Source organism: Amblyomma americanum, chromosome 8 (genome assembly GCF_052857255.1).
Source record: "Amblyomma americanum isolate KBUSLIRL-KWMA chromosome 8, ASM5285725v1, whole genome shotgun sequence".
Classification (NCBI taxonomy): domain Eukaryota; kingdom Metazoa; phylum Arthropoda; class Arachnida; order Ixodida; family Ixodidae; genus Amblyomma; species Amblyomma americanum.
This window is the reverse complement of record NC_135504.1, coordinates 127,566,372-127,592,961: the sequence shown is the minus strand read 5'-3', so window position 1 is coordinate 127,592,961 and position 26,590 is coordinate 127,566,372. Positions and strand designations below refer to the sequence as shown.

The 26,590-nt window shown below is 47.5% G+C and overlaps 1 protein-coding gene across 7 annotated transcripts in view; it reads left to right on the top strand.

Moving 5' to 3' along the window:
* Nucleotides 1–26,590, top strand: part of LOC144102076 (uncharacterized) — a 91,402-nt gene that overhangs the window by 47,056 nt on the left and 17,756 nt on the right. For all 7 annotated transcript variants that reach the window (XR_013308167.1, XM_077635356.1, XM_077635358.1 and 4 more), the window contains 3 exons: nucleotides 937–1,188; nucleotides 19,335–19,428; nucleotides 22,879–23,018. Coding sequence is in view for 6 of the 7 variants with exons in the window: in XM_077635356.1 (XP_077491482.1) it covers nucleotides 937–1,188; nucleotides 19,335–19,428; nucleotides 22,879–23,018 (486 nt within the window). In the remaining variant the exon portion in view is untranslated. The remainder of the gene's footprint in view (nucleotides 1–936; nucleotides 1,189–19,334; nucleotides 19,429–22,878; nucleotides 23,019–26,590) is intronic.

Here is a 26,590-nt window from a genome sequence, read left to right as displayed (position 1 = left end):
CTCAAATCATCATCTGGTGACCTATCCACCTTTGATAGAAAAATATCACAGGGGCAACCCAAGAGCCTATGCACAGCCCGATCATTTCCCAGGTGATGAAAGTCAAAGCGAGATAGGATGTAAGAAGTTTGAGGAAACTCTCCACCGTTATCCTGCAAGAGTTTCTGAAGGTGAGCTCATTGTTATCTTCGACGATGCATTTTTGGACACTCTTCAATAAATTCTCGTGCGGTAGGGAATAGAAAAGATCCAGGTAACGTTAATGTAATATTTGCTGTTTTGCCTTTGTTGCTTATGACATGTATTCGCACATTTTTTCTACATGTATCACATGTTTTTCAATGAAAAATCAATTATCCGGCACCGCCCTTGTCGTCTATTCTTTCCTGCCCTTTTCTTTGTTGCGCTGAATCAGCAAGATGTATTTTAACCAACTAGCCCAATATTCCGTGCTGTAGAATGGACTGGAAGTTGCAAGTCTTTGGTGTTGTGTCTTGCAATGCTCGTTTCTTTTAGTGCACTAGCACTCAAGCCCACCTTCACAAAAAAAGCTGTTTGTCATTCCGATACTTTAGTTAACAGGTGTTTGCCAGCTCTTTGCCAGCCAGTGGGCAGGTGGAACACAATGCCGCTGCCAGTGCCAATGACAACGCCAATGATGCCAGATTTTTCGCGGAACGGGAGCCGTGACTCACAAGCATGCATAGAACAACTGTTCTTCACTATGCTTCTTCCATGCCATGCAAATGCACACGGTACACAGGATATGCTTGATATACCACTTAATCACACTGCAGTGTCACGCATAACAAGGCATAACCATGATTAACAATGCAAAACAATGGCCACACAGTGCTACCACCCCTAATTCTCATTTTGTTTGCCTTGCTGCATAAATTGATCGTCATTTATTTTTATTTTTTTTACATATAACAGCGGCTTCTCGAAGAGGAGGAGGAGTCTGTACCGCATGGCCAAGCTGGGTCGCGAGGGCTGGTTTGTGACTGCACTGCGCACTGCTCATGGAGCCACTTTGCTGCGTGTCCACCGACTGCGTTACATGCATGGAGAACTTGGCGACGAGACAGAGCCCCTGGGGCGCACGTCCAACCTGCTCGACTCACTCGTCGGGGTCGAGAGTCACCCTGATGCACTGTTGGGGAACAGCGGCAACATCTTCTATGTCTGGTGAGTTGCTTTACCACTGAGGATGCAGAGGCATGGGGAGGCTAGTCCACAAAGGCAACACCTTTTCTGCCACATAATCAGTGTGGGAAACATCTGCATTATATGCAGTGAAGCTCCAGTACAAAAGGGTACAGACTGTGCTCTTTCTGTCTTTAAATTGAAAATGTCTCAGGGGCATTGTTTTGCAGAGCAAGACTACACACACGTATTTACACGATTGTTAGTCGACTCGAATGTAAGTCGACCCTCCCACATCACATTTCTGGAAAAAAAAAAAAAAAACTGAGGTCGTTTACACTTGGCCTTTAATAATAGAACAAAATAGCACTATCCTGCGGCCTCCGCTTATCGCCAGCCGCTATAAGCTACCGCGCGTGGGAGCGCCCATGGGCACATTCCGAAACGAAAGTGTATTAGTCACTGGACTACTCAGCCACACTTGCACAATCACCCTCACTAGCGCTGCTGTCGTTATCGCTGCTGTGGTCCCACAGATCGTCATTCTAACATCGTCGTACAGCGAAATCATGCTCAGTTCACAAACAGCCACATCACGACATCTAATGGAACAGCTGAAAATTTTTCCTCACTGCAGCTGCCACACCTGTTTCACCCGTTGCGAATATCGAACTTGCGGCCCGGCGCGCAGTTCGTTTCTTCGGCGTAAAGAATGACAGCCATCTTGAATGTAGCCGTGAACGAGCACCAGTCACTTACTGGATTCGGAGCACAAATAACAAAGCACTACATTAAAGACTTGTAAAACGCGGCCGGCAGTAATCAAATGCGTCAGAGCCAAAGAGAAACTATGCATGAGCGGCGTCGGTTCTTCCGTTGGCTACCGACACTCCTCGGCACCGCTGCGGTTCCGAGTGGGGTTGCCGCCATGATTGGAATAGCAGCGCTTCCATTAACTTTCGAAGGTCCCTTGAGCGCCAAGTGCTCGGTTGAAAGTAATCAAAAAAAAGAACTTGGACGACGCCTAATATGAGTAGAACGCGAATGCGTTATCGGGCCGCCGCCGCTTATCAGCAGACGCAATCTGCGGCCACGTGTGGAGAGTGGGCTGGTGCCAGTTTGCTGCTTATCGGCAGCTACCATCGGCCGCCTCGTGCGTGGTGCGGATGCCAGTTCTACGCGTTGACATAGGCAGCTGCTCAAGGCCAGCACCAAGAGTGATGCGACGGAGCCGCGCAGCAAAAATGCAACCACGCTGTAGCATGCCTGAGATCTCGTTTTTCTCGCCTTTATTTATGGTGCGATACTTTGGTTTCAATTTTAAGTTGACCTCCCCACTTCGCATTTTCAAAATTTGAAAAATAGGGCGACTTACAGTCGTGTAAATACTAGAACAGAAGAAGTCTTCTTTTCACTCATGTACTCATGCAATAATCATTGGTGGAATGCAGCTAACTGATCCCCTTGCCGCTGCCTGTATAGCATAGCAAAGTGGGCTTATTTTCCTGAAAGTATCAATGCCCAAGTGTGGCGACAGCTGTTTGGATGCTGATGAAGCCTAGTTTTCAAAAATCTTGATGCAAAATGAAGTTTTATAAAATTCATGTCAAACTGGATTTGAAGCCTGGGGGAAACATACATTGACACTTCAAACCAAGCACTGCACGGGCAATATTCTGAGGCCTGAGACTCACAGTGTGAGCCCAGCCCAGGCTCACAGCTTCAAGCCCGAGCCCACTACATTATCACTCTACAGAGCCCAGTCCGGGCCTGCCAAGCTCGGCATGAGGCCTGGCCCAGCCTAGCCCAGGCCTCTTTGCACAGGAGCTCAAGAGATGAATTGCTCACTGTGTGCAAACAGGCTGCTGCGACACGAACAAGTAATCAGAGCAGGTGCTCAGATCACAGTAATGTTTGAAAAAAGTTATAGACGATCAGTGCGATTGATGTAGCAGAGTATGTGTTAGCATTAGTGCGCCCCCCAGATAAAGCAGCTGCTTCTGCTGACGGGTTCAGACCGTGGAGTTGATGGTGATTGCAGTGTAACATGCCGCACCCCCTCTCTATTTTCTCACATCTGCCACCCCTCATCTTCCACCCTCTCACACTTTACATCTCCCTCCTCTCCCCTATAAGTGGAGAGGGAGATTTTCCTTTCTCCACTTTACCACCTGCCATCATCATCATCACCATCAGCCTGATTGCACCCACTGCTAGGCAAAGGCCTCTCCCATGTCTTTCCAATTAACCCTGTCCTTTGCCAGCTGAGCCCACCCTATGCCCACCTAACTTTCTTCTGCCCCCTGCTACACTCGCCTTCTCTTGGAATCCACTCCGTTACCCTTAGGGACCAGCGGCTATATTGTCTTCGCATAATACCCCTATCACACGGGCATTTCAAAGGCCCTCGAACCAATAGCCTATCCACTCAAAGGCGATCGAGCGCTGCTACACGGGCAGTTTCAATGGCCATCGAGTCAGTAGTCTGTCAAGTCAACGGAGCAGCGCGGAACTCCATCAAGATTTCGAGGGCCTTCGAGCGCTGCCCAAGGTTGCTAGCGTTGCTTCGAGCGGCGTCAAGAGCGCTTTTGTACACAACACATTCACGGTACCAAAGCATGAACAAACATTATTCGCCTAAAATTTAATGCAAGCAGTCTGTACAATAATTTTAAAATTGTATCAGACTGGTTTTGAGCGCATTAGTTTTGCGTTGCGGTCTTTGCGTTGCTTGTGTACTTAGCGTTGACAACATTTCGGCACCCTGCCCGCCCGCTTCACAGCGATAACAGCTTCGTCGCTAATCCCTCAAAGCAATATCGTGTTCTAAGCTGTTGCACTCGCCTTCAATTTGCCCATTCTTACCCTTGCATAAAGTTTCAAGAGACAAATAGCTTTTGTTTTTCAGATATCAAGGCGATTTCCCGGGTCTTAAGCCTGAAGAAGCAGCACTCTGACGCAGTTGGACTGGCTTGGTTTTGGCTCCTCTTGTATTAGAGCGGCTACAGCAGTGTCTGCATCTGTCCGTCGCGTACGTGCAATTAAAAGGGTTTTAAACGCGTACGTGCAATTAAAAGGGTTTTAAACGACATGCGCGTATGCGTGTATTTCAGCATTTAGTATACATTTATCAAATATTTTTGTTATTTTTGCAAAAACCAAAGTAGCGATTGTGGCGCCACACAAGCTTGGTGTAAGACACGAGAACCATTTCAGTGGCCATTGACCGAGATTTGCCATGTAGCAGCGACACAACTCCTTTGAGTTCGATGGCGATTGAAACTCACCGTGTGACAGGGGTATTACATGGCCTGCCCAAGCCCATTTCTTCCTCTTGATTTCGACTAGGATGTAACTAACCCGCGTTTGTTCCCTCAGCCACTCTGCCCGCTTCCTGTCTCTTAACGTTACACCTGTCATTTTTCTTTCCGTGGCTCGCTGCGTTGTCCTTAACTTGAGCTGAACCCTTTTCGTTAGCCTCCACGTTTCTGCCCCGTAGGTGAGTACCGGCAAGATACAGCTGTTGTACACTTTTCTCTTGAGGGAAAGTGGTAAACTGCCATTCATGATCTGAGAGAACTTGCCATATGTGCTACACCCCTTCTTATCCTTCTAGTTACTTCCCTCTCATGATCCAGATCAGCTGTCACTACCTGCCCTGAGTATTCCTTTACCACTTTCAGCACCTCGCTGCCAGTTGTGAACAGCTGTTCTTTTGCTAAACTCTTGAGCATTACTGTGGTTTTCTGCATATTAATTTTTAGACCCACAGTGCCTGTCTAACTCATTGATCAGGTTTTGCAGTTCATGTCCTGAGTGACTCAGCAGTTCAATGTCATCAGCGAATCGCAGATTATTGAGGTATTCTCCATTAACTCTTATCCCCAACTGTATCGATCGCTTCATGCAGAGACGCGACACATCAGTAGCTAGGCCAGAAAAGACGCCTGGTCCTTTATTACACATAGATTTATAGCTGCGACTGCAGCGAGGGAAAGGGAAAGGAAGAAGGGGCGTTGGCACGTTATCAGGCCGCTTGCTTGATAGCCATATCTGATACACCTTCCTTCCTCTGTGAAAAGATCAGTTTTGACAATGCTCTAAAAAATTTGCCGAAACTCGTGATCATAAGTCAGCCGTTTAGGTTCCAGGCGTGGCCGGGTTGTCCTGCGTGGAATGGCTGGCATGCTTGATCCAGTAGCTGCACCTGATGCTGTGAGCTGAGTGCTTGTGGCAAGTCCATCACGTGGCTCAGTTTGACCATCGGCAGGGCGGTACCAGGACTTGAGGTTCTGCTGCGCTCGGTGTGGATGTCCGCCTCGTCGTCGCTGTCATCGATGACGTTGTAGTGCTCTTGGGTTCGCAGCAAATGTTGCCTATTCTGCCTTAGAAGACGGTCGTTGTCCGTTCTCACGATGTGCGATCGTGGAGCCACCTTCTGGAGAACCATCGCTTTGCGCGACCATTGGCGGCCGTCACGAACCCGCACCGTGTCTCCTTGCTGCAGTGGAGGCAGTAGTTTGCCCTTGGACGACTGGCGGTGCTTGACTACCGGGCGCTCCTTTTCGACGCCGCATTCAGGCAGAGTAGTGCGCAGCCGACGACCCTGCAACAGTTCTCCCGGTGATTGTCCGTCCTCTAATGGGGACGCGCGATATGATAAAAGACCCATCCAAAAGTCGTCACGAGCCTCTGCAGTTTTCTTCATAATGCGCTTCACTATTTGCACTCCTTTCTCGGCGAGACCATTCGACCGCGGAAATTTAGGGCTCGAAGTAATATGGACAAAGTCATAGCGCCGTGCAAACTCCGCGAACTCTTGGGAAGCAAACTGAGGTCCGTTGTCGGTACACACTTGGGCAGGAATTCCGTACCGCGCAAAAATAGTCGCAACCTTCGTAACGACTTCACGCGCCATGGTGACAGCGAGCTTCTCAACGTCTGGAAAGTTTGAATGCGCATCAAACACCACTACGTACATGTTACCAGCGAAATGAAAAAGGTCGATTCCCACCCGGTGCCATGGCACCTTGGGTGTTGGCCACAAAATAAAAGGCTCAGATGCTTGCTTGTAGGCGTACTTTTGGCATGCGCTGCATTTGCGAATGAGCGTTTCAATGGCACTGCCCATTCCTGGCCAGAAGATCAGGCCCCGAGCTCTGGCTTTACTTTTATTCAGCCCAAGATGTCCCGCGTGCAACTTCTGCAGCATCTCCACTCTCATTGTCCTCGGTACGACAATTTTGCATCCTTTCAGCAGTATTCCGTCAATTTCCGATAGTTCTGCTGCAAATGGCTTTAACTCTCCTTCAATCTTAGTTCCTTGTGCCACCTGCTCTAAGACTTTGCTCAAGTATGGATCCGCTAAAGTCTCACTTTGCAGGCGCCGTTTTGTTGATGTGCTTACTATGCTTGAGAGGACCTGTACAGCATGAACGTCGACGTCTTCGGTTGACTCCAGGACGGCACGAAGGGCAGGAGCACGGGACAGCATGTCCGCCAACAGCAGGTCCTTGCCAGGGATAAACTGCAGTTCATAGTCGTAACGAAGAAGACGAATAAAGAAACGTTGCAGCCTTGGTGGCATATCTCCGATTGCCTTTTTCGCGATTGCCAGCAAAGGTCTGTGATCCGTTTCAATGACAATCCTGCGGCCATATACCAGCTGATGAAACTTTTCGCATACGAAAACAATGCCCAGGGTTTCTTTCTCGATTTGCGAGTACCGTGTTTCGCTATCGGTGAGCGCTCGCGAAGCGTACATGACTGGGCGCCACTCACTGCCATGCTTCTGCAACAATGCTGCGCCTAACCCTAGCCCGGATTAACACTTCTTTTTGGGCGAGTTGGTGCATACTTGATTTGAAGAAAATAGCGCCAGAGCATGCAAACCACGAAAAGACAAGGACGAGACACAAAGCGCTAACTCACAACTAATTTTATTGAAACCAGGCAGCGCCTTTATATGGCGACGTTTCACTGAAAAAAGAAGGAGGAGGGCAGGAAAGGTAAAGAAATCTAAGCGACCATCACAGCGAACATACATGAGCAAGTGGTAACCAAAACGAAAACAAAAAGTTAACAATGATTATTTAAGGGCGGCATCTAAAAATTCGAACTCGGATGAAAAAAGTGAAACAGATGGGGTGCTGACACACCTATTGCCAAGTTTCCTTATGTAAAAAGCCTCCAGACATTCACGTGCCTTCTTATCTGTGCTTTTGCCAAGAATCTTAGTCTGAGTCAATTGTGCCTCGCATCCGTCGCAACCAATAATATGCGCTACCAAATGTGCATATTTATCCTTTAAATCTGATAAATTTCGGGCATGTTCCCCCAAGCGCTCGTTGATGCAGCGCCCAGTCTGGCCAACATAGGTCTTCCCACACGTTAAGGGGATAGCATAGACCACTCCTGTGGAACACATGATGAATGGAGAGTCGTGCCTTATCTGGCAACCCCGCTTTCTTGGGCTGCAAATACGGCGGCACAGCTTTTTCAGCTTGTTGGGGGCGGAAAAAACGACACTCACCCCATGCCTGTTGGCCACTTTCTTCAAGTTGTGAGCAGTTTTGTGCAAGTAAGGCACCACCAACGGCTTCTGTGACCTGCAACGAACCTCTCCGGAGTTTCTTCGTGTTCCTTGCTTAAGTGTTTTTAGAAGGGTCTCGCAGACAGCAGTCAACACTGAGCAGGGGAACCCAGCCGCCGAAAGCCGGCTCACCTGATTCTGGAAGCTAGCCTGCAACTGATGCGGGCACGACTTTTTCAAAGAAGACTCCAAGCAATGCGACGCTATTGCTCTTTTCACTGTCTTTGAGTGCATGGAATCATACGGCAAAAGATCTTTTTTCGCGCGCGGGTAATAGCCCCAGCAAACATGTCTCTCAAGAAAGGTTAGTTTTAGATCTAAAAATTGTAAGACGTTAGTGTCAGGAAGTTCATGGGTGAACGTGAGCCCAAGTCCATGTTTATTAAAAGCATTTAAAGCTTCACCTACTGTATAGGGGTAGGTGAAGGAAGTCTGCTTTTTTAAAAGCACTAAAAAATCGTCCATGTACCTAAAAACCTTTAAAACCGCCCCCCCATTAAAAACTATGTCTAAAGACTGGTCACCTTTCGCTAAGAAGATGTCGCAAAGGATGGGGGCCACACAGGAACATATGCACACACCCTTGCGCTGCAAAAAAGGCAGGTTGTCAAAAACTTATAAAAGTAGAACTAAGATAAAACTGCAATAATGCGATAAAGTTGTCAACCGACAAACCTGAAGAATTTTGGAAAGGAACGTCACCGTTTGCTTCTATGCATTCCTTTACTGCCGCCAAGAGCTGGTCTTGAGGAATCGAATAAAACAAATCTTGTACGTCTATGGAAAAACCAAAACCAATATCCTCGGTACTCTGTAAGTATTCAACTACAGCTGTCGAATTTTTAGTGAAGAAGGGATCGTCCATCCGTAGTAATTTAAGTTGCTTTCGCAAGAAAGTACTGACGTTCTTTTGCCAAGAACCTTCTTCACTCACGATAGTCCGGAAAGGTACATCGGGTTTATGAGTTTTGGCAGTAAAGGAAGCATTTAGGCTATTACCTCGGCAGTTTTTTATATCTTTAGCGAGAGAATCTAAATTTAAATCCTTGCAGAAGTTGCTGAATTTTGTTTTAACTCTGACAGCACTTTTTTCCACCTGTTCTTATTGATTGCCGCGTGCGCCTTCTGATCTTACAGATCCTCTGGCAGAACAACAAAACCAGTCTCCCTGTCAGCTTGAGCCAGCTTAAGGCGGTTCTGCCCAAAGAAGGTCACTACAACATTCTGTCACCCTGTGCTCTAGCGCAGTCAGAAGCACTGTTTTTTAAGCAGTCCACACCCTCTAGGAGGTTTGCATGCTCTGGCGCTATTGTCTTCAAACCTAGCCCGGATGCGTCAGCCAAAATTTTGGTTTCTTTCTTCGCGTCGAAGAAGGCCAGCACAGGAGGCGTTGTTAATACTTCGCAGACCTCTTTCCACTCACGCTCATGAGCTGAACTCCAGTCAAAAACGACATTCTCCTTCACCAAGCTGCGAACTAGGGACGTTTTATCGCCCAGTCGAGACACGTACTTGCGGAAATAGTTAACGACTCCAAGCATCCTGCGTACTGCATTTTTGTCATTCGGGTGTGGCATAGCCTGAATGCTTGAAATTAGATCAGAACTCGGCAGTATGCCATGTTCACTGATGACGTCTCCAAGAAATGTTATTTTCTTCACACAGAAGGCACACTTCTCACGGTCGAACGTAAGACCAGCTTCATCTGCCCTTCTCAATGCTGCTCGCAAGCGCTCATCATGCTGCTGCTTGCTGTTGCCACAGATTAGCACGTCGTCAACATATACATGAACCCCTTGCAGGCCGTCAAAGATCTCTGCGAGCGTCTTCTGGAAGACCTCACTAGCAGACGAAATACCGAAAGGGAGCCGAAGGAATCGGTAGCGGCCGAACGGAGTCGCAAACGTGCATATCCGCGACGTGGCTTCATCTAACGGTATCTGGTGGAATCCGGAGTTGGCGTCAAGGCGGGAAAACAGTCGCACCCCTGACAATTCGCACTCAATGTCTTCACGTCCGGGCATAGGGTAGTGCTCACGCATGATGTGCTTGTTAATTTCTCTTGAGTCCATGCACACCCGGAGGCTTCCATTCTTTTTGCGAACTATGACCAAGGGACTTACCCATTCGGTGGGCTCGTCTACCCTTTTGATGATAGACGCCTTCTCCATGCGGTTGAGCTCTTCACGTAGTGGTTCCCTTAGTGAGAAGGGTACCCTCCTAGCTGGTTGTACCACTGGAACCGCACCGGGCCGCAGGACCATCGTGTAGTGTCGTTTGACGCAGCCGGTTCCACTGAAAAGGTGCGGGGCCGTTTGCTCTGGTCTTTCATGCCCATTTTGCTTGTTAACGGCATCGACAACTGTTGGGATGAGGCTAAATTGCAGGCACGTGTTAATGCCAAGGATTGCTTGTCGGCCCTTTTTCACAATAAAAAAATCCGTCTCGTGCTTGGCTTTGTTCAGGAGCAGTGATGCTGTGGCGACACCCCTGTGCTTGATAACGCTGCCATTGTAGGCAGTAAGAACCGCTGTACTCTTGCGCAGGGGCGTTGTACTGCAGATGCGTCGTAAGATGCTGAGGGGAAGAAGGTTTCCCTGGGAGCCCGTGTCAACTTTGAAACTGATGACGCATCCGGAAATCTGGCCTTGCATTGTCCAATCTAGCCCTGCTTGCCTGTTGACACCACATATGCTGACGTCCAAAACTTGGAAGTTTTCATCGCTTTCTACCTCTTCCTGTATTTGGTTGACTTGGCGACTTCTGCAGCACAATGAGAAATGATTCATTCTGTTGCAAGTGTAGCAGCGCTTCCCGTAAGCTGGACATTTTCGTGGCGCGTGCGCCTGGTTGCACTGCTTGCATCGAATCCGCCTTTCTTTACCAGGCTGGTTTCTTACGGCGTAGTCAACGTGGATGTCGCCTTTGGACCAGGTAGCATTTTGCTGCGCGGCAATCTCCGCTGCCTTACACATCTCTTCTGCTTTCTGCATTGTGAGACTCTTATCTCGTAGCATTTTTTCTCTGAGCAGGGTACTATTAGTGCCGAAAACAATCTGGTCTCGTACCATGGATTCTTCAAGGCCACCAACATTGCAGAGCTTAGCTTGCGTTCTGAGGTCTCGTGCAAAGGGCTCAAATGGCTCGGACTCACCTTGCACCCGCATACGAAATACGTGCCTCTCGTAGACTTCGTTCTCTTTTTCATCGAAGTAAGTTTCAAATTTCTTGAGCAGTATGTCGTAATCATCTTTGGACTCATCTTTCGCGTAGCTAAAGTTGTTGTAGATGTCCAGTGCCTCGTCGCCGGCAGCGCTTAGAAGGATCGCTGCTTTGACCGCTGCTGACCTTGGGGTGGCGGTCGACGTCGCTGTCAGGAACAGTTGCAGCTTCTGCTTGAATATTAGCCAGTTCCTTCTGACATTCCCAGTCAACTGAAGCGGTCCCGGCGGTTTCACGATGTCCATTGCTTCGGCTGCTTGAAAAATCCAGCTGGGCACACCGGGCCTTTTCTGACACCATGTATCGATCGCTTCATGCAGAGACGCAACACATCAGTAGCTAGGCCAGAAAAGACGCCTGGTCCTTTATTACGCATAGATTTATAGCTGCGACTGCAGCGAGGCAGTCGCAGCGAGGGAAAGGGAAAGGAAGAAGGGGCGTTGGCACGTTATCAGGCCGCTTGCTTGATAGCCATATCTGATACACCAACTGTTTCCAATTCAGGCCTCGGAATATCTCCTGTAAATAGGCGGTGAATAGCATTGGCGAGATCGTGTCTCCTTGCCTGATGCCCTTCCTTATTATATTTGGAAATTTACAAATGGCGGTTTGCAAATGGGGTTGATAGTTAAGTGAGGAGGAACGATTACCTGATTTGAGTATTGGTATTACTACCTTGGCTATCTGCCAGTCATTGGGAACTAGTTCGTTTGATTATGGTTGCAAGAAGAAACAAGACAAGGCAGTGCAAATGCTTTGTGGGGCATTCTTAAGTATCATATTGTTAAGCCCGAGATGATCTGAGCTATGAGTAATTTTAAGATTGTTTAATAGGGCTGGGACACCTGCTTCATTAATGATTATTTCAGGCATGCAAATGTCGTGACACAGTAACAGTCACTTCATAGGCTCAGAGGCACAATGAGTGTGCCACATGCTTCACTGAGAGATTTCTTTGGGTGAAAACTGGTGGAATGTGCTGTGTGCACTAAAAGGAACACTCTGACCACTGGGGCTGCCTTGGTTTGGTGAGCCCACTCTTTAGACTTTTGTTCGCTCACAAGTTGCTTGGCGACTAAAACAGAATCAAGGCTGTTTTCTCCCCACAGGAGTGTTCCATGCAGGTTTGGCAAAATCGTTTCTGTTCCCAGAAAGAGAGTTCTTTTTATTGCATTACTTTTCAAATACAGTCAAACCCACTTATAACAATATTGAAGTGCCACGGAAATACCATTGTTGTAACCAATAATTGTTATAACAGGGTTGTGCCAATAAAAAGAAAACATGACAGACTTTAAAGCATTTAATTATAGGAAAGGCCTGCAGAAGATTGATCCTTCTAATGCTCTAAAAGGTGGTTATTTTTAAGTTCAAGTTCAGGGGACCGGAAAAATGTTCAAATTATCAAATGATCCCGAAAAGATGACAGGAACCGCTTGCATCATGCTATATTTGCCTGGTGAAAGACTGGACAACGGTTGCTTGCTTTTGAGATGAGAACGGCGCGACGATGAATATTTTTCATTTTCACAAATGCTTTATTGCATGCCTACTGAAGGGAGCGTCGAAGCAGAACTGCTCAGGTGTGGTAAGGCCCTCCCCGGCAGCCTTCATGGTGCTGATACAGTTGCAGCGGTACTAGAGCTCCACCGCTGCTGCGTCACGTGTGAGGCGGCCTCACTGCACAAACAGCGAACAGTGATGAGCACGCAGTTTCGGCGCGCTGGAAGAACCGGAGAAAGAACGACGCGGACGAATGCGATCGCACCAATCACTGCCCGAAACAGTGCGCAGCAGGGCTCAGTTAACTGGCTGCTGCTGGCTTGCCCGAAGCTCAGAAAAGTGATAACGAAACTATGCAGTCTGACTGACTTCGAGATGTGGCCATACATTTGTCATCATGTCTACAGTTGCACGCATGTTGAGGTACATGGGTGAATCTGCAGCATAGAACTCAGGTTTGTGCCAGGCTGTTTGGACGATCGCTTGCCACACCAGTCACACCTGGACGCAGCCTCCCTTCGGGAGCCGTTCGAATTAACCGGTGCGAGACCCGTAGCGTCCGAATTAGCAAGCATATGATGCCATAGATATACATGGGCATTGGCCACGACAGTGCTGGCCTGGCAGTTTGAATTATCCGGATTTCTGAATTAATGTAGGGTTGAATTAACAGGCTTTTACAACTTGCATAGGTTCCTGTTCGTTGTTGTCCATGTTGGTGACAGCTGCCATGATCGCCTCGTCGTTGAGGCCTTTGTTTATCATGATTGCATTGTCAGCATGAAAGGATTCTTTGACTCAACACGCCACAATCATCACTGTGCACCAATGACCAGAGCACCGTCATCACTGCACTGGCAGGAGCTTCGCACGTGATGCCTCCACGTCACTGGCATCACGCCTGCTTTCCAAAAGCAATTCTTCACAGGAAATCCAAGCAGCTTACAGAACCGAGGGAATGGCAACAGAAAACAAAAAAAAAACACACTGTCAAGACACGTGCACCGTACCAACTGATTGAGAGTATACATGGCACTCATGGCCGGTGCAGCAACCCAGCAGCTCACCTGAGAAAGTAACACCTGCCCTTAGGGCAAGTGCAATCCACAAAGCTAATGAAGGACAGGGGAAGATGGGACAACACATCCGCTTTCACCTCTCTTGCTGCTATCTGTTGCACAGAGTGCAAAAAGAAGGGAAAAAAACACGCCAGCTTGTTTTTTGCCAGTGGCTCACCCCTCAGAAACGTTAATAATGGACTGCTCCACCAAGGCTCCCTACTTCTCTGCCTGGTTGCAAGGTTGCCTGGTTGCACATCCGTCATTTCTCCTCCCTGCGTCACTGCGGCATGCAAGCATCCTCGATGTAATCGGATTGTTTGAGTGCGTGCCACAGGTTATCTCGCTTTCTCTGCATCTCTGCACCAACTAGGTCCATCGGTCGGCTCCAAATGCGCACGCTGTGGAGCACTGTAAGCGTGGTTTGGCTGGGGCAGTTGTAGGGTCTCCATGTTATTGTTTCTTTCAAGGTTGACTCTCACTGAACAGATTTAATTGTTATTAACAGATAATGTGCTGTGACAGCATTTCTCTAAGCGGTTTATTCTACCATAGAACACATGGTAAAGCTGGTGGTGCCAGGACTGACCATTGTTATATCCGATATATTATTATAGCCGGTATGGTTATAAATGGGTTTGACTGTAACTAGAAAAAAATGCCCTTTCTCTGACTGTGCAGAGGGCTTCACAAAATGTGCTCTCATTGGTCATCATCATCGGCCTAACTGCACTCACTCTGGGACAGAGGCCTCTGCTCCCATATCCTCACTGCACTCAACACTGGCCATGTTATCCCATCCCTGTGCACTTCCTAATCTCATCTGCCCACCTGACTCTCATGCCAACATGGTGCTTATGCTTGAAGTTTTAGTGTGTTAGCACTCAAGCCCACATTCACAGAAAAATCCGTTTGTCCTTCTGATCCTCCAGTGGGCAACCTGCCTAGGTTTGTGTATATATACAGTAGAACCCCGCTGTTGAATCCTTGGATGCTGCATTTTCCTGGCTGTTACGTTTTCTTGAACCAGCACCGACCAAGCTCCTATAGAACTCCTTGCAATGCTGACTCGGCTCTTACGTTGAAACTGTGGAAGCGTTTCTGCACGCTATGTTGCGATAGTGCTTTACTCCATTCGGTGGCATTTTGGCAGCCTACGTTTAACGTGTGCGGAATGGCGACAGCAGACTGGCTAGAGCAGAATCCTAGACACCATTGGCACCTGTTGTATCCGTGCCAACACGGAGCACACTTACCAGCGGCATGAATCTTGTTGTAGTGGTTGGTGCAATTCATTCGCTGCTGCACCGCGAGCGCGAATGACAAAAGGGGCGGAAACGGAACTGCGCCTCAGCTGATATTGCATGGGCAGTGCTGTACGAGGTGCAGTTACGCGAGTTGCCTCCCAGGCATGCTTCTTGTCATTCTTGCACTCCCATTCGCCTGTAGCTTTAAAAATGCAATTTGTATGTTCCATCTTCACTTCTCTTGCCTCCCTTCCACCAATGGCTGTCCAGTGCAGGGCGTTGAGGACATTCTGTGCATGCAAGTGATCACAAATGCTGCTCTTGCCAGAAGTAAAGAAGAGGAGGGAGGGGGAGTGGGGGCAGAGAACGACATGCACTTCCTGGCTGTATGGCTTTTTCTTTTTTTGCCGTCTTGTGAAGGCCGTAACAGCGGCATTCTACTGTACCATGTGCTTCAGGGAAGTCTGCCAAATAAGATTTTTAGGGCAAAGAGAAGCTTTCTGCAGTACAGTAATACCAATGTTGGCAGACGTCAAAAAACAGATGAATCTTGTTAAAGGGGCCATGACATGGTCGTTCTTCATATTGCCGTTTTCTGCTTCACTAACTAATGCAAGAGCTTATGATTCAATTTCCGAAATTTGGATGCCCTGGACGCGCTGTATTTTCCAAAAAATACGATCGAAATTGAGACCGGAAGAATCCTCTCACCGGCAGCGACTGCCATATTGAAAGCTCTCGTGACGTCACTAGCACATGCACGGAGCAACGTCCTCTGCTCTCGTTGCTACAATATGCACACCGAGGTCTCATTCCCCCCTGTACTTTCGCGGGTGATCGAAGTAGCAGTCGTCCCCCGTATATCAATGACTGGTACCGCAAAAGCGATAATAACAGTAACGCAGTTTTTCTTCGGTATAGGTAGGGTCCGGTAACACTATAGGCTGACGCAACGGCAATCGACGGTCGGCAACCTGATCGGTACGCACTGGTCTGTCACGCTAGACCGACGGCGACGCCAGCACGATCAACAATCACGTATGATAGTAATGTTAGAGTCAGCTTATTGGGAACCAGAAGAGAGTGGTAGGGGACTAGTTCGTATGGCATTCTATAAACTTAAGAATTTTAAAACTTATTGGACCTCATGCTAGCCATGGCGACATACGCGATGCGCGTGCACCAGCGAAGATGTGCTTTCATTCGGTGCCTGCACTTAGAACCGATCGGAGAGGCAAGCGACACAGGCAGAAAACGCCGCACGACAATGCCGCTCGCCGCCGTCGCCTGGGCTTGTGCGGTCGAGCGAAAGCTTCACGCCCGGTGAGGCGACGGCCGGAAAAACTGCACTTGTGTACATCATCCGTATCGAAAAAAGTGAAACAAGCGGCTACATATCATATCTTCACACTTTGTTACTAATCAGTGAGGAACTCTTGTCATATTCTTGAATTTCGGTTGACGGTGGACAACCGGCCCCTTCCGTGACGAGGCCTAGCGAGTGCGCAGGATTCGTGTGTGCGATTTCGGCGATTGCGGAGAGCGAATTCGCAAGTTTTAGCGCCTGCAAATAGCTGTCGAGCGTAGTTTTGGCTACAGTGCCCTCAGAACGACGACTGCCTACATCGCAGGACGCGAGTACAATAAGGGGGAAGTGCCTATATATGTGACCCGGTCTCCACAGCATGTGCTGAAGGCAGCCGGCAGCAGCCGTCGGCGTCGACTGTGGTCAAGAAATCTGGTTGTTTTCATTAATTCAAGATGTCCAAACGTATATTTAGCTAAGCCAATTTAAATTAAATTTTGGTGACATAAGAGAAAGCAGATACAATTAGCGGAAAGCGCCGGTATACTAAACGAAGCGTTTCCCAAGCAGGCGATATAGCATGATCAGCGCTTATAGCAGTGTTATCATAGTGTGTAAATGAGTAAAAGTGCAATTTGTGAGCAAGAGTACGTAATATTTAAGATAAGGATAACCCACCTGGCGTTTTGTGCCACGCAAACAAGCAGTACTGTTTGCCCACAGCCATGTAAACAACCTCAGCGCGGGGCTGCAGTTGTCGTAATCGTCACACTCCTGGGGCACAATGCGCACGCACAGCAGAATGCTGCTATTATTTCGAAGCACTCATTTAGACGGAGGTGACTATTCGTCGGTGCGGACAGTGAAAGCATTCGAGTCACGTAGGGTTTTGCAAGCGGCTTGGTTCTTGCAACAAGGTTCTAAGAGTCGAAGGAAATGTATGTTCGACTTACAAACGCGTACATGCAGCGCGGAAGTCGTCGCACTCGGCACTTTTCTCTGCTTCTTCGTGCCTCAAGGTTACTGTAGTGCACCTTTTGATAATTTGAGTTTAATTATCGAGCGATGAATAGCGGACAAGAACTTGTTAGCTACCTACAAAACACCGCGGCTTTTACGGCGCACATCACCGAAGGCATGCTCGGCACGTGCCGCTTTTCACATACGGGAGCATTTGACTGCTCAAAAGAGACTCACAACATACGAACAGTATGCTTCTAAGCGTAAATAATAAAGCAGGGGTCCATCGATTTCTGTTTCCTCAACAATCTGAAAGCGGGCGCCATGAGCAAGTCCACTTTCCCAAGGGTCACTCAGCTCACGTATTAAGTTGAAGGCTTCCCAAAAGAGAACACGGAAAATGCATTTTAGTTCGCTATGCTAAAAGAAAAAAACTTTTCAAGCGACCGCTGTCTATGGTGCGCATGCAAGCACCTCAACAGCTCGCAGCAGACGACGCGTGTATGCGCTCGTGACGTCAGCGATCAGAGTTTGCCAGACCAGCAAGCAGTTCGTAAAAGAAACGAAAAAAATTTGTTTTAAAAATATTTACTGCACAGAATCAACTGAAAATTGGGGGAATTGTAATTTAACCTGTTGGGAATTAAAGGCGATAAGCGGGTATGCGTGAAAATAGGCTGTCATGGCCCCTTTAGTAAAGTGATTAACTAATTCTAATTGTTAACTTTTTAACTATTACCAATAGACACCTGATTGCAATTAGGAAGGCAGTTAGTAATAGCTATACCAGTTTTTAAAATTGCAATTGGCAGTAGCAAAAACGCTATTGTTGCCTCCGCTGTGGCCATCAAATTTAAGCCATTTCTCGCACCATTTGAAAACCATGCACCTGCGGGGAGCGCTAAGCGACGTCCATGAAATCACGACACCTCGTGGCACACATGCCACTTGACATTCTCTTACTGAAAAAATGATGCAGTAACTGTCTCACTCTTGGTGCACACTACTCGCCCGCACTGACGCGGCGGAGTGGCGAGGAGCAGGGAACAGCACAGGCTCGGCAGAGAATGTCACATGGCACATGCGTCGTGGAGAGTCACAATTTCTTTGACGTTGCTTTGCACTCTCCACAGGTGCGCAATTTCCTAATCGCACGAGAAATGGTTCAGAGCCACATTGGTGGTGATAGTCACGTTTTCGTGATTGCCAATTGCAATTTTAAAAACTGGTACGGCTATTGCTAACGGCCGGCTAAAGGTTGCTAATCAGGTTGTTGTTGGTAGAGTTTAATTAATCACTTTGCTAATTAACATGATTTGCCTGTTTTGTGACGTCCAGCAACACTGGTATTACTATGATACTAACTGGTTCTGTTGACCTTGAAAGCTCTGTATTTAAGAATTAGTGGCAGGCTTCCCTGAAACGCCTGGTTTATAGGCTGCCATTTGCAATTTGCGTCTGGCTACACCCCAGAATATGGTTACTGCGCAGTGGAAAAGTTGCTTCGATTGCTTTCAGCGTTTCATGTGTGTCTAACTGCTTTACTGATCACAAGACGGTCTTTGTAGTCTCTTGTTAAGTGTAGCCGTGACTGATATGCATGCATAGAATGACTGTAATAAACACTGTGTCATGTCTCTACAGTGCTTCAATACACAGAACACACTTGATAGAGTACCGCATTAAGCACATAGAAATATCATTAATGACAAAGCATAACCACGAGAAATAATGCAAAACCAAGACAAACAATGCAAAACAATGGCCACACAGTGCTAGTGCATATAATTCACATTTGGGCTAACTGCGCAAATCAGCTGGCACTTTTTTGTTATTGTCACTCAAGTATGACATATAAAGTTCTGATCCTGTGAGGGTGCAGCAGGAACACGGCTACATTGTAGTTAGTAGCGATAGTAACTCAGTTTATTTTGAGCTTCATGTTGGGAGTAAAATCTTGTGTCACTCAAGCACCAAAAGTGCTTGTGTGTGGCACAGGCAGCCAGAGGCTCACATTGCATGGTGACACAATACTTGAGCTCCAAGATGAGCAGTAAATAATGAGTAATGGACACTAGTAATTAGTAATGGATGTTTAATAAATGAAACAATCAACACCGGGCAATTTTATCAAGTGCAGTACCACTGAGCGCCTGTCGAAACATGGTGGCCCAGCAGTTAAAAGGTGCCATTTCTGATGGTGAGAAAGGGTGGCACCCCCCATTCTTTCACTTTTGCAGCCTTGCTTGTGACACCCCGCTGTGGGGGAACCTCATGAGACTTCCCACGCCATTGTGCAGGGACTGCCAGAGCAGGCTGCTGGTGAAGAAGATGATCCACGAGCCGGACATGTTTGCAGACCTGGAGCACATTTCCTGGTGCTGTTCTGACAGGGTGAGACTTGGACGAACGAAGGAGGAAGATGACTTGAACAATCAGCTTCTCTGCCTCTGTTGTTCCACAGTTTCATACACAGCAGTTATGTGGGCTCACCCCACTTCATCCCTTTTGGTTTGCTTCTCTGCAGTGCCCTTTCTAGTTACCTTAACTAACAAGGGAAGGCGCGTGGGGGATAGCTCTTCCTCACCAGCAAGGTGAGGCCTCGTGGGAACCTTTTTCCTGCTAGCTCGTCCCATCCAGCCTTAGGGCTTCTCCCATGCACTAGCATGGACGAATGTTCACTTGTAACCTTGCTGGTATATCAGACGACATCGGTTCTGTAGAGTATTTTGTTGCTAGTTGCCATTACAGTTATTGCAGCAATAAATGCCTTGCTTGTGTCAGCCAGAGTGCCGTTCCTGTGTTTCCCGCCATGGTCAGCGTGCATACGGTAGCGCTCGCAGCCACGGGGTGGGGTCGGCGGGTTTGAACGGTCAGCCATGATTAAGCAGAGGAGAAACGTATTTATCTTCCCTAGTACAACTCCACACAGTCAATGCTGCCAAAGCTAGCATGCCTGTGCAGGCTAAGTCCACACCTAAAAAGCAGTTCGCCATACAACCAGAGTGAACACAGGCCTGTTCCGTTGTGACAGATCTCTGCTGCAACTGGCAAACTCCTGCGCTTTGTTTTGCCTCTTGCCACATTTTTGTTCTGCGACTCATCGATAGTACTTTGAGAGTTTGCTTAAAATCAGTTGCTGGGGAAGTAGTTGGTACTGCATGCTTTTGTTCACACAGCGCCAAGACGAACACGGACAAGATGGGAGACACCACAAAGCGCTGACTTCAACAATGTTTACTGCTGCATGCAGAGTACACATGCAGTGGCTCTTGCATTGCTCCCGTTTTGGGGGACATTTTTCTGGCGGAGCAGGACTGAGAACTGAAACGCAGAAGTGAAGGGTCGAGTGTTGCAAGCAATATCCAGTATGTAGATGATTTTCTCATTATAACCAACGCACAAGATCTGTCCGATCAGGCAGATATGTTCATTATCTTCTCAGTGTTTTCAGAATGCCTTCAACCACTAACCTTGATGAATGAAGTTGAGGTGAACAACATCAGATTTCTTGGCCAGGGTATTTATTCATATTTGAACAGCGCAATAAAACAACGGGACACAACGAAGAAAGGACACCACTGAAGGGTATTTATGTTTTGTGCTGACCATGTATGTTGGGCTTATGAACCGCGAGGAAACAAACCCGTTCAGCCCACTCAAAACTAGTTAAACGAGCAATTGTAAAGTCTTGCTTTTGCAGTGCTCTCGCGAAGTCATGTGAAAGTCAACTGGGTTCTCTAGCCAGGTGACTCGGTTGAGCAGTTCTGGCTACCCATTTACGCTGTCATCTGTTGGTGAGAGCATGATCAGAGGAAGCAAGAATGTGGTGTGTGGTGTCAAACAACAGTGAAGCTGACACAGATCGGAGAGAAAATGTGACGGTAATACCTTACATGCTCGCCTTGGCCACAGTCGAAAAAAAATATGAAAAAGAGCAGGTGTACTTGAGGTTCTTTCTGCACCAGAGAAACTATCTAAACTGTGCAAAAAAGTGAGTTCCACCGTCACTGTGAGCAATGACTGCACTGTTAGGCAGCGTAGAAAGGGGAAAAAACATGGTCTAGGAGGAGGAGAAGAGACTTTACTGTGTCCAGGAGAGGTCTGCCTGGTTGTTAGCCTAGCATGCTACTCCAGGTCTACTTGATACCTTTGCCCAATGGCCAAGCCTACTTCAGCCAAACGTGCAAATGTATCAACGAGAGGCTCATGGGACATATAAACAACATCATCAAGGTATCTCGTCATCTCGACATACACTGCCATGACTGCGAACAGTGACGTGGTTTCTTTTTGGGAAGGACCGAAATACTTCTAAGTATGTCAACAAATCAGCCAGAGAGGTAGCTGAGGCTGGTGAAATCGCGGAAAAAGCAGACGACTATGTCAGCACACTATCGGTGTTTTGAGTGAAAAAGAACGTCGTTTCTTAGGAATCCAACTTAGAAGTTTTGGACAGTTGTGGCTTTGTTGTTTGCATCCTGGTATCTTGCTTTTTAGGTTGTAGCTTTGTGTTTGCTTTCTTGTGCTGATGAAGGGTGTGTGCTTGTGCAATTCGGTGCCGCTGCCAGTCTTAGCGCGACTTTTCGCGTTTCCTTTTCGTTGCTGCACATGTGTGCTGTACTGTTATGTATACGCTGTGCGCAGCAAAAGCTGTTGTTGAAGTCAGCGCTTTGTGCTGTCTCTTCTCTTGTCTGTGTTCGTCTTCACGCTGTGTGAGTGAAAGCATACTCGGAGAGGTAAAAATGACACGTGGCGGTACGAAGCGTGGCTGGTCGAATGACTCGCTCTCTGGAATAGAATTGGGAGTTGAATCCCTGACCCTTGGGATGCATGCTAAGACACATTACTGCTAGGCCACACAGACACCACTTTATAATATGTGTGCTGTGTGGTCTTTCACGCAATGGTTGTGATTGTGAAAGAGGAACCAAACCCATTAACGCTGTTGCATCATACTCCTAAAGGCGGAGCTTAAGTTTCCCCCAAATTTTGCATAATGTAATACGTTTTGCACATTTGATACATCGTCTGGTCATGGTGCTTAAACAGTGGGGTATTTCAGGGGGCCTCAGAAGACGCCTGCACGTGACACAGCATGGAGGAGGATGGGGGCAGGGGCATGTTGATTGATAACTCATGTCCCTATCACTTTTAGTTCACACAGCTGCAACCACACAGCAACAGAATGGCATGCAGTACATTTGACATAACGAGCAGTACATTTTGCCACCTTTACATATGTTCCTCTTAAGTAAGTAAATAAACTGGCACAAGCTGTGCAACTAAATGGGAGCCGAAAAAGCAGTCCGCTCCTATCTGGTGCCCGCTTTCTTTTAAAGAATAGAATTCATGTACGCAAGGCATAGTGGCATCATGTTGCTTTTTATTTACGAGGTAAATGTGCCAGTTTTTATGCTGTCTGCTAATCTGACCCACCGGTCAATTTGATACATTATTATTGTTGTCCCTTTGCAGTCAAGTGAATGGAAGTTGAAGTTGTACTCCTGCTTGTTACACATATCTAAATTTTGTGTATGCAAGTTATTTGGCCATTTATTTTGCCCTGCTATGTGTAGCATTGGTTGCTTCACTGATATGCGGCACATCAAGTCACTTTTGAGAACAACTGGCCTTGCACCTTAGTTGAGGAGAAGCTTGTTTCTGAGGAATCAGGGCTGGTATAGCATAACAGTATCATTCCAGTCCTGTATTTCCTGCCCTTCACTGTGGGCAGAAGCAACATCACACCCCCGCTATGAGCTGCGCTAGGGCCGGTAGCAAAGAGCAAACGTGGGACGGGGCTGGAGCACCCTTTCCATGTGCCAGCCTTACCTTTTGCAGGGCCTGCTTTTTGTGCTGATGCGGTCGTCGGATGATACGACCTCAACGCTGGTGGCCATGAATCCCTTCAGCTGCAAGGCGGAAGTGGTGAGCAGCTCCTCTTGGAAGCTGGCTACCCAGGCACGTTCCAGTGACATGAGGTAAAGCAGCCTCTGCAGGCTCTGGTCAGCTTAGCACTGTTTAACTCTTTCGCTACCGCAGAAATATGGATGATTTGGAGTGTACTGAAAAAAAAATGATTTTCACAAGTAGTAACAAACCCAGCGCATATTGCAATACATGAAATTGTAGCTTATTAGTTACACTTCTGAATGAAACAAACAGCAGAGTCGTGTGTGCAAAAGTACTTGAACATTTATTTGTCAAATGTGGCAAAAACACGGAAATAGTATGCAGAAAAAACAAAAATTACCGGCTGCACTAAGTGAGAACTTGATTAGAAAAAAAGCTGGAATATGCAAACTGTTTGACATGTTTATAGCTGTCATTCCTCCAAGTTCCAGCTCTGAGGAAAAATTATTGCACTTTCCATGGCCGGTCAAGTCAGCGGTCATGACTGTGGTGCCACTGTGAAACGCAATCATGTGAAGATGTGAATCAGAGGTAGACTTGACAGGTGCTTCACATAACGTTTGATTTTTGTTCATGTTTTGTTCTCTAATACCAGAGCTTGCAATTCCTACTTTTTAAATTTTTTTTTTTTCGGTTGGTGACGAATGGAATCTATGGGAGGATTGGGGGCGTCAACTTCTACCTCATCCATACTGTAAGATTTGTACTCTGCTTCCTGAAAGCCATCTGATCAAATTTGGCATTTTTGACAAGCTCTGGAACATAATCTGGTAAAACTCGGGGAAAACTCAGGGGATTTGTGCATATATCAGAGAAAATTAGCTGCAGTTCTACGGAAAAGGAACTAAAATCGCGATAATGCTGCCTTGTGTAAACATTGCACGGATTGTTCAGTGCGGCGTTACGCGCCCTCTCCTCAGCGACCGCTGGCCTCCAACGATGTGCTGTCAAGTGGATCATCCCAGCAAGGCGGCAAAAAGCTTTGCAGCGCCAGCGACGCTTCCAATTTCGAAGCGTACTACGTCGAAAGCGGACACTTTCCCGCGTTTCCCTGGCGCTGTGGCCGACGGCAGAGCGTGTGCTTCCTACGGTTCGCATGTGCGCTGTTCGACGCCCAGCGGCCTCCCCTTGTTTTCCTGTGTTTCCGAGTGAACAGCTTCAACAAGGCGGAAGAAAGCATTGTGAGAACCAAGACCGAGTGAGAACCAAGACCGAGTGAGAACTTGCAATCGTCCCAAATGAACTCCTCCTCCCTGAGCATCTCCTTGATGGAAGCGGCCATTTCTGCCACAGGGGGTGCATTCACGCGATGCAGGTGGCGCAGCTTTGGGGGAAAGGTAAATAGTTTCGTGCCTTTTTGCGACCTGCCGACGCAGGTCCAGGACTGGACGAATGCGAAACATTGTGAGTTTGCAGCCTGGATTAGACCCGTCGAAAGTCACTCAAACGCAGCGTACTATGCGCTATGCAGAAAACAGTTTTCGCTCAGCAACATGGGAAGAAGAGCGGTGACAAGTCACACTTAAAGTAAGAAGCACTGACTGGCCATTACCGGAGCCAGGACACCCTCTGTAGCCTCATTTTTTACATCGCCGGCCACCGTTGTGACTAATGCCAGGCCAGTGCCGTCAGTTTCTGCGCATCCTTCAAGTGCTTCAACTACAGTCAACTACCGATTTTTTGGCCTCTCTAGGGACCGCGAAAACGACCAAAAAATCAGGCAGTCCAGAAAATCAAATTTGACCGAAAAAAATTCATGAACTTATTACCAAGGTGCCGGAAGAAGGCATCAGTTGTATTGCACACATTCTAAAGCTCCTCATGACTAAATTTCGCCGCGCGACATGTGCACGGATGACGGGCGGCGACCGCTTTCACGAGCTCGGCCTGGCTGTGCTGCCCTCAGGATGTCGCCAATGAACGTATGGGCTGGGACAAAATTTAAACGGGAAAGCGAACACGCCGCTGCGGGAACCGTGCTTGCTGCGCCCGCAGTACAATGGGCCCGGAACAAAAATGCGAAGATGACGAAACAATAAGAATCGAGAAATGGCCGAAGGAAGCGGTCCGTTGGCATTGGCCTTCGTCATTATGCCTAGCGGCTAGAGCCAAAGTCGGCATCGTATCCGGTGGTATGCACTCTGCGGTGGCTTGCGTATAATGAGACGCGTCTTGCCTATCATCGAAACGCCAGTTGTTTACGGTTTTACAATAGAAAAGTGAGAGTGCAGTGTATTTTGCCGCGGGTACACCGCCCTTGCTTTGAAATGCACCACCATTTCCTCCCGTGCTCGCCGTCTCTGTGAAGCCGTACGCCTCCCACGCGCTTCGCTGCTACCTCTTTCCATATTCAAGATGAAAGAATCGGCACAGATGAGTTCCGCGAACTCTGACTACTGTTCAAGTTCATGCTACAGAAGACATTCACGAACAATACAAATTCTAAACCACGCGGGCGCAATGTGCCAACTCGTGCAGAATTTCAACATCACAAGTTAAGAGGCGCCCTTTAAGCTTAAATTTCATTTTGTTTGATCAAGTTTTCAATCTCTCCTGCAGTTTGAATTAATGAGGTTCCACTGCACACATTTATACGGTGGCTTGGGTATTGGCGGCGAGTGCAGATGAGATCCGGAAAATTGAGCAGTCAGTTGCGGAGCATCCGTAATTTCAGACTCTCTTATACATTGGCTCTATGGGCCATGTCACGGTGCCGCAAAAAAGTCCGAATAATCAGTCGTCCGAATTTTTGGTTGTCGGCTGTACTGTGACGGACGTCCAACCCGATCGTACAGAAAAGGATATCGTTCAGCATGACTTAGAGGTCATCACGCACACATCACTCCATGCTGCTGCAGCATGGGCTTCTCTGTTCCCTTTGATGTTCCCATCATCAGCTACAGCCAAGAAAATACAGCTTGGCAAAGACAAGGTAGGATATACTATTGTCTATGGCCTCGCACCTTTCTTCAAGGAGAACCTCATGTTGGAAGTAAGCCAAGCCTCCCACCTAGTCGAGGCGTTTGACGAATCGTTAAACAAAGTTGCACAAAAAGAGCAAATTGACATGTTGGTTCGCTTTTGGTTGGATGCAGAGCAGAGCATGAAAACGCGCTACTTGACGTCATGCTTTCTGGGGCGCACGCGGGCGGAAAAATTGGTGTCCGCTTTTAAAACTTCCACAGACGGACTCTCCCAATAAAAAATTCTTCAGATCTCAATGGATGGGCCAAATGTAAATATAAAATTTCTCTGTGAGATCAAACAAGAACTTTGTGAATCCCGCGACAATCGTATTCTCTAAGTTGGTAGCTGTGGCCTTCATGTTGTGAATGGTGCTTTCAAAACCGGACATGTGGCAACAGGTTGGCAACTCATGGAATTTCTTCGTGCTTTGTACAACTTATTCAAATGTGTACCTGCCCGACATGCTGAATAAACACGCATAACTGGGAGCAACATTTACCCTATGAAGTTTCTCACTTCATAGCTCTTTCACTTCTACAAACTAAAGTTTCTATAATCTACAGTTCGTCTGAATAGACTTGCTGAGAGAGAATCGCACTTGTGACGCTAAAATTCAGGTCCCACACCATTGTGGTTACTATCAGTAGATAAAAATATATCACATTTGAAAATA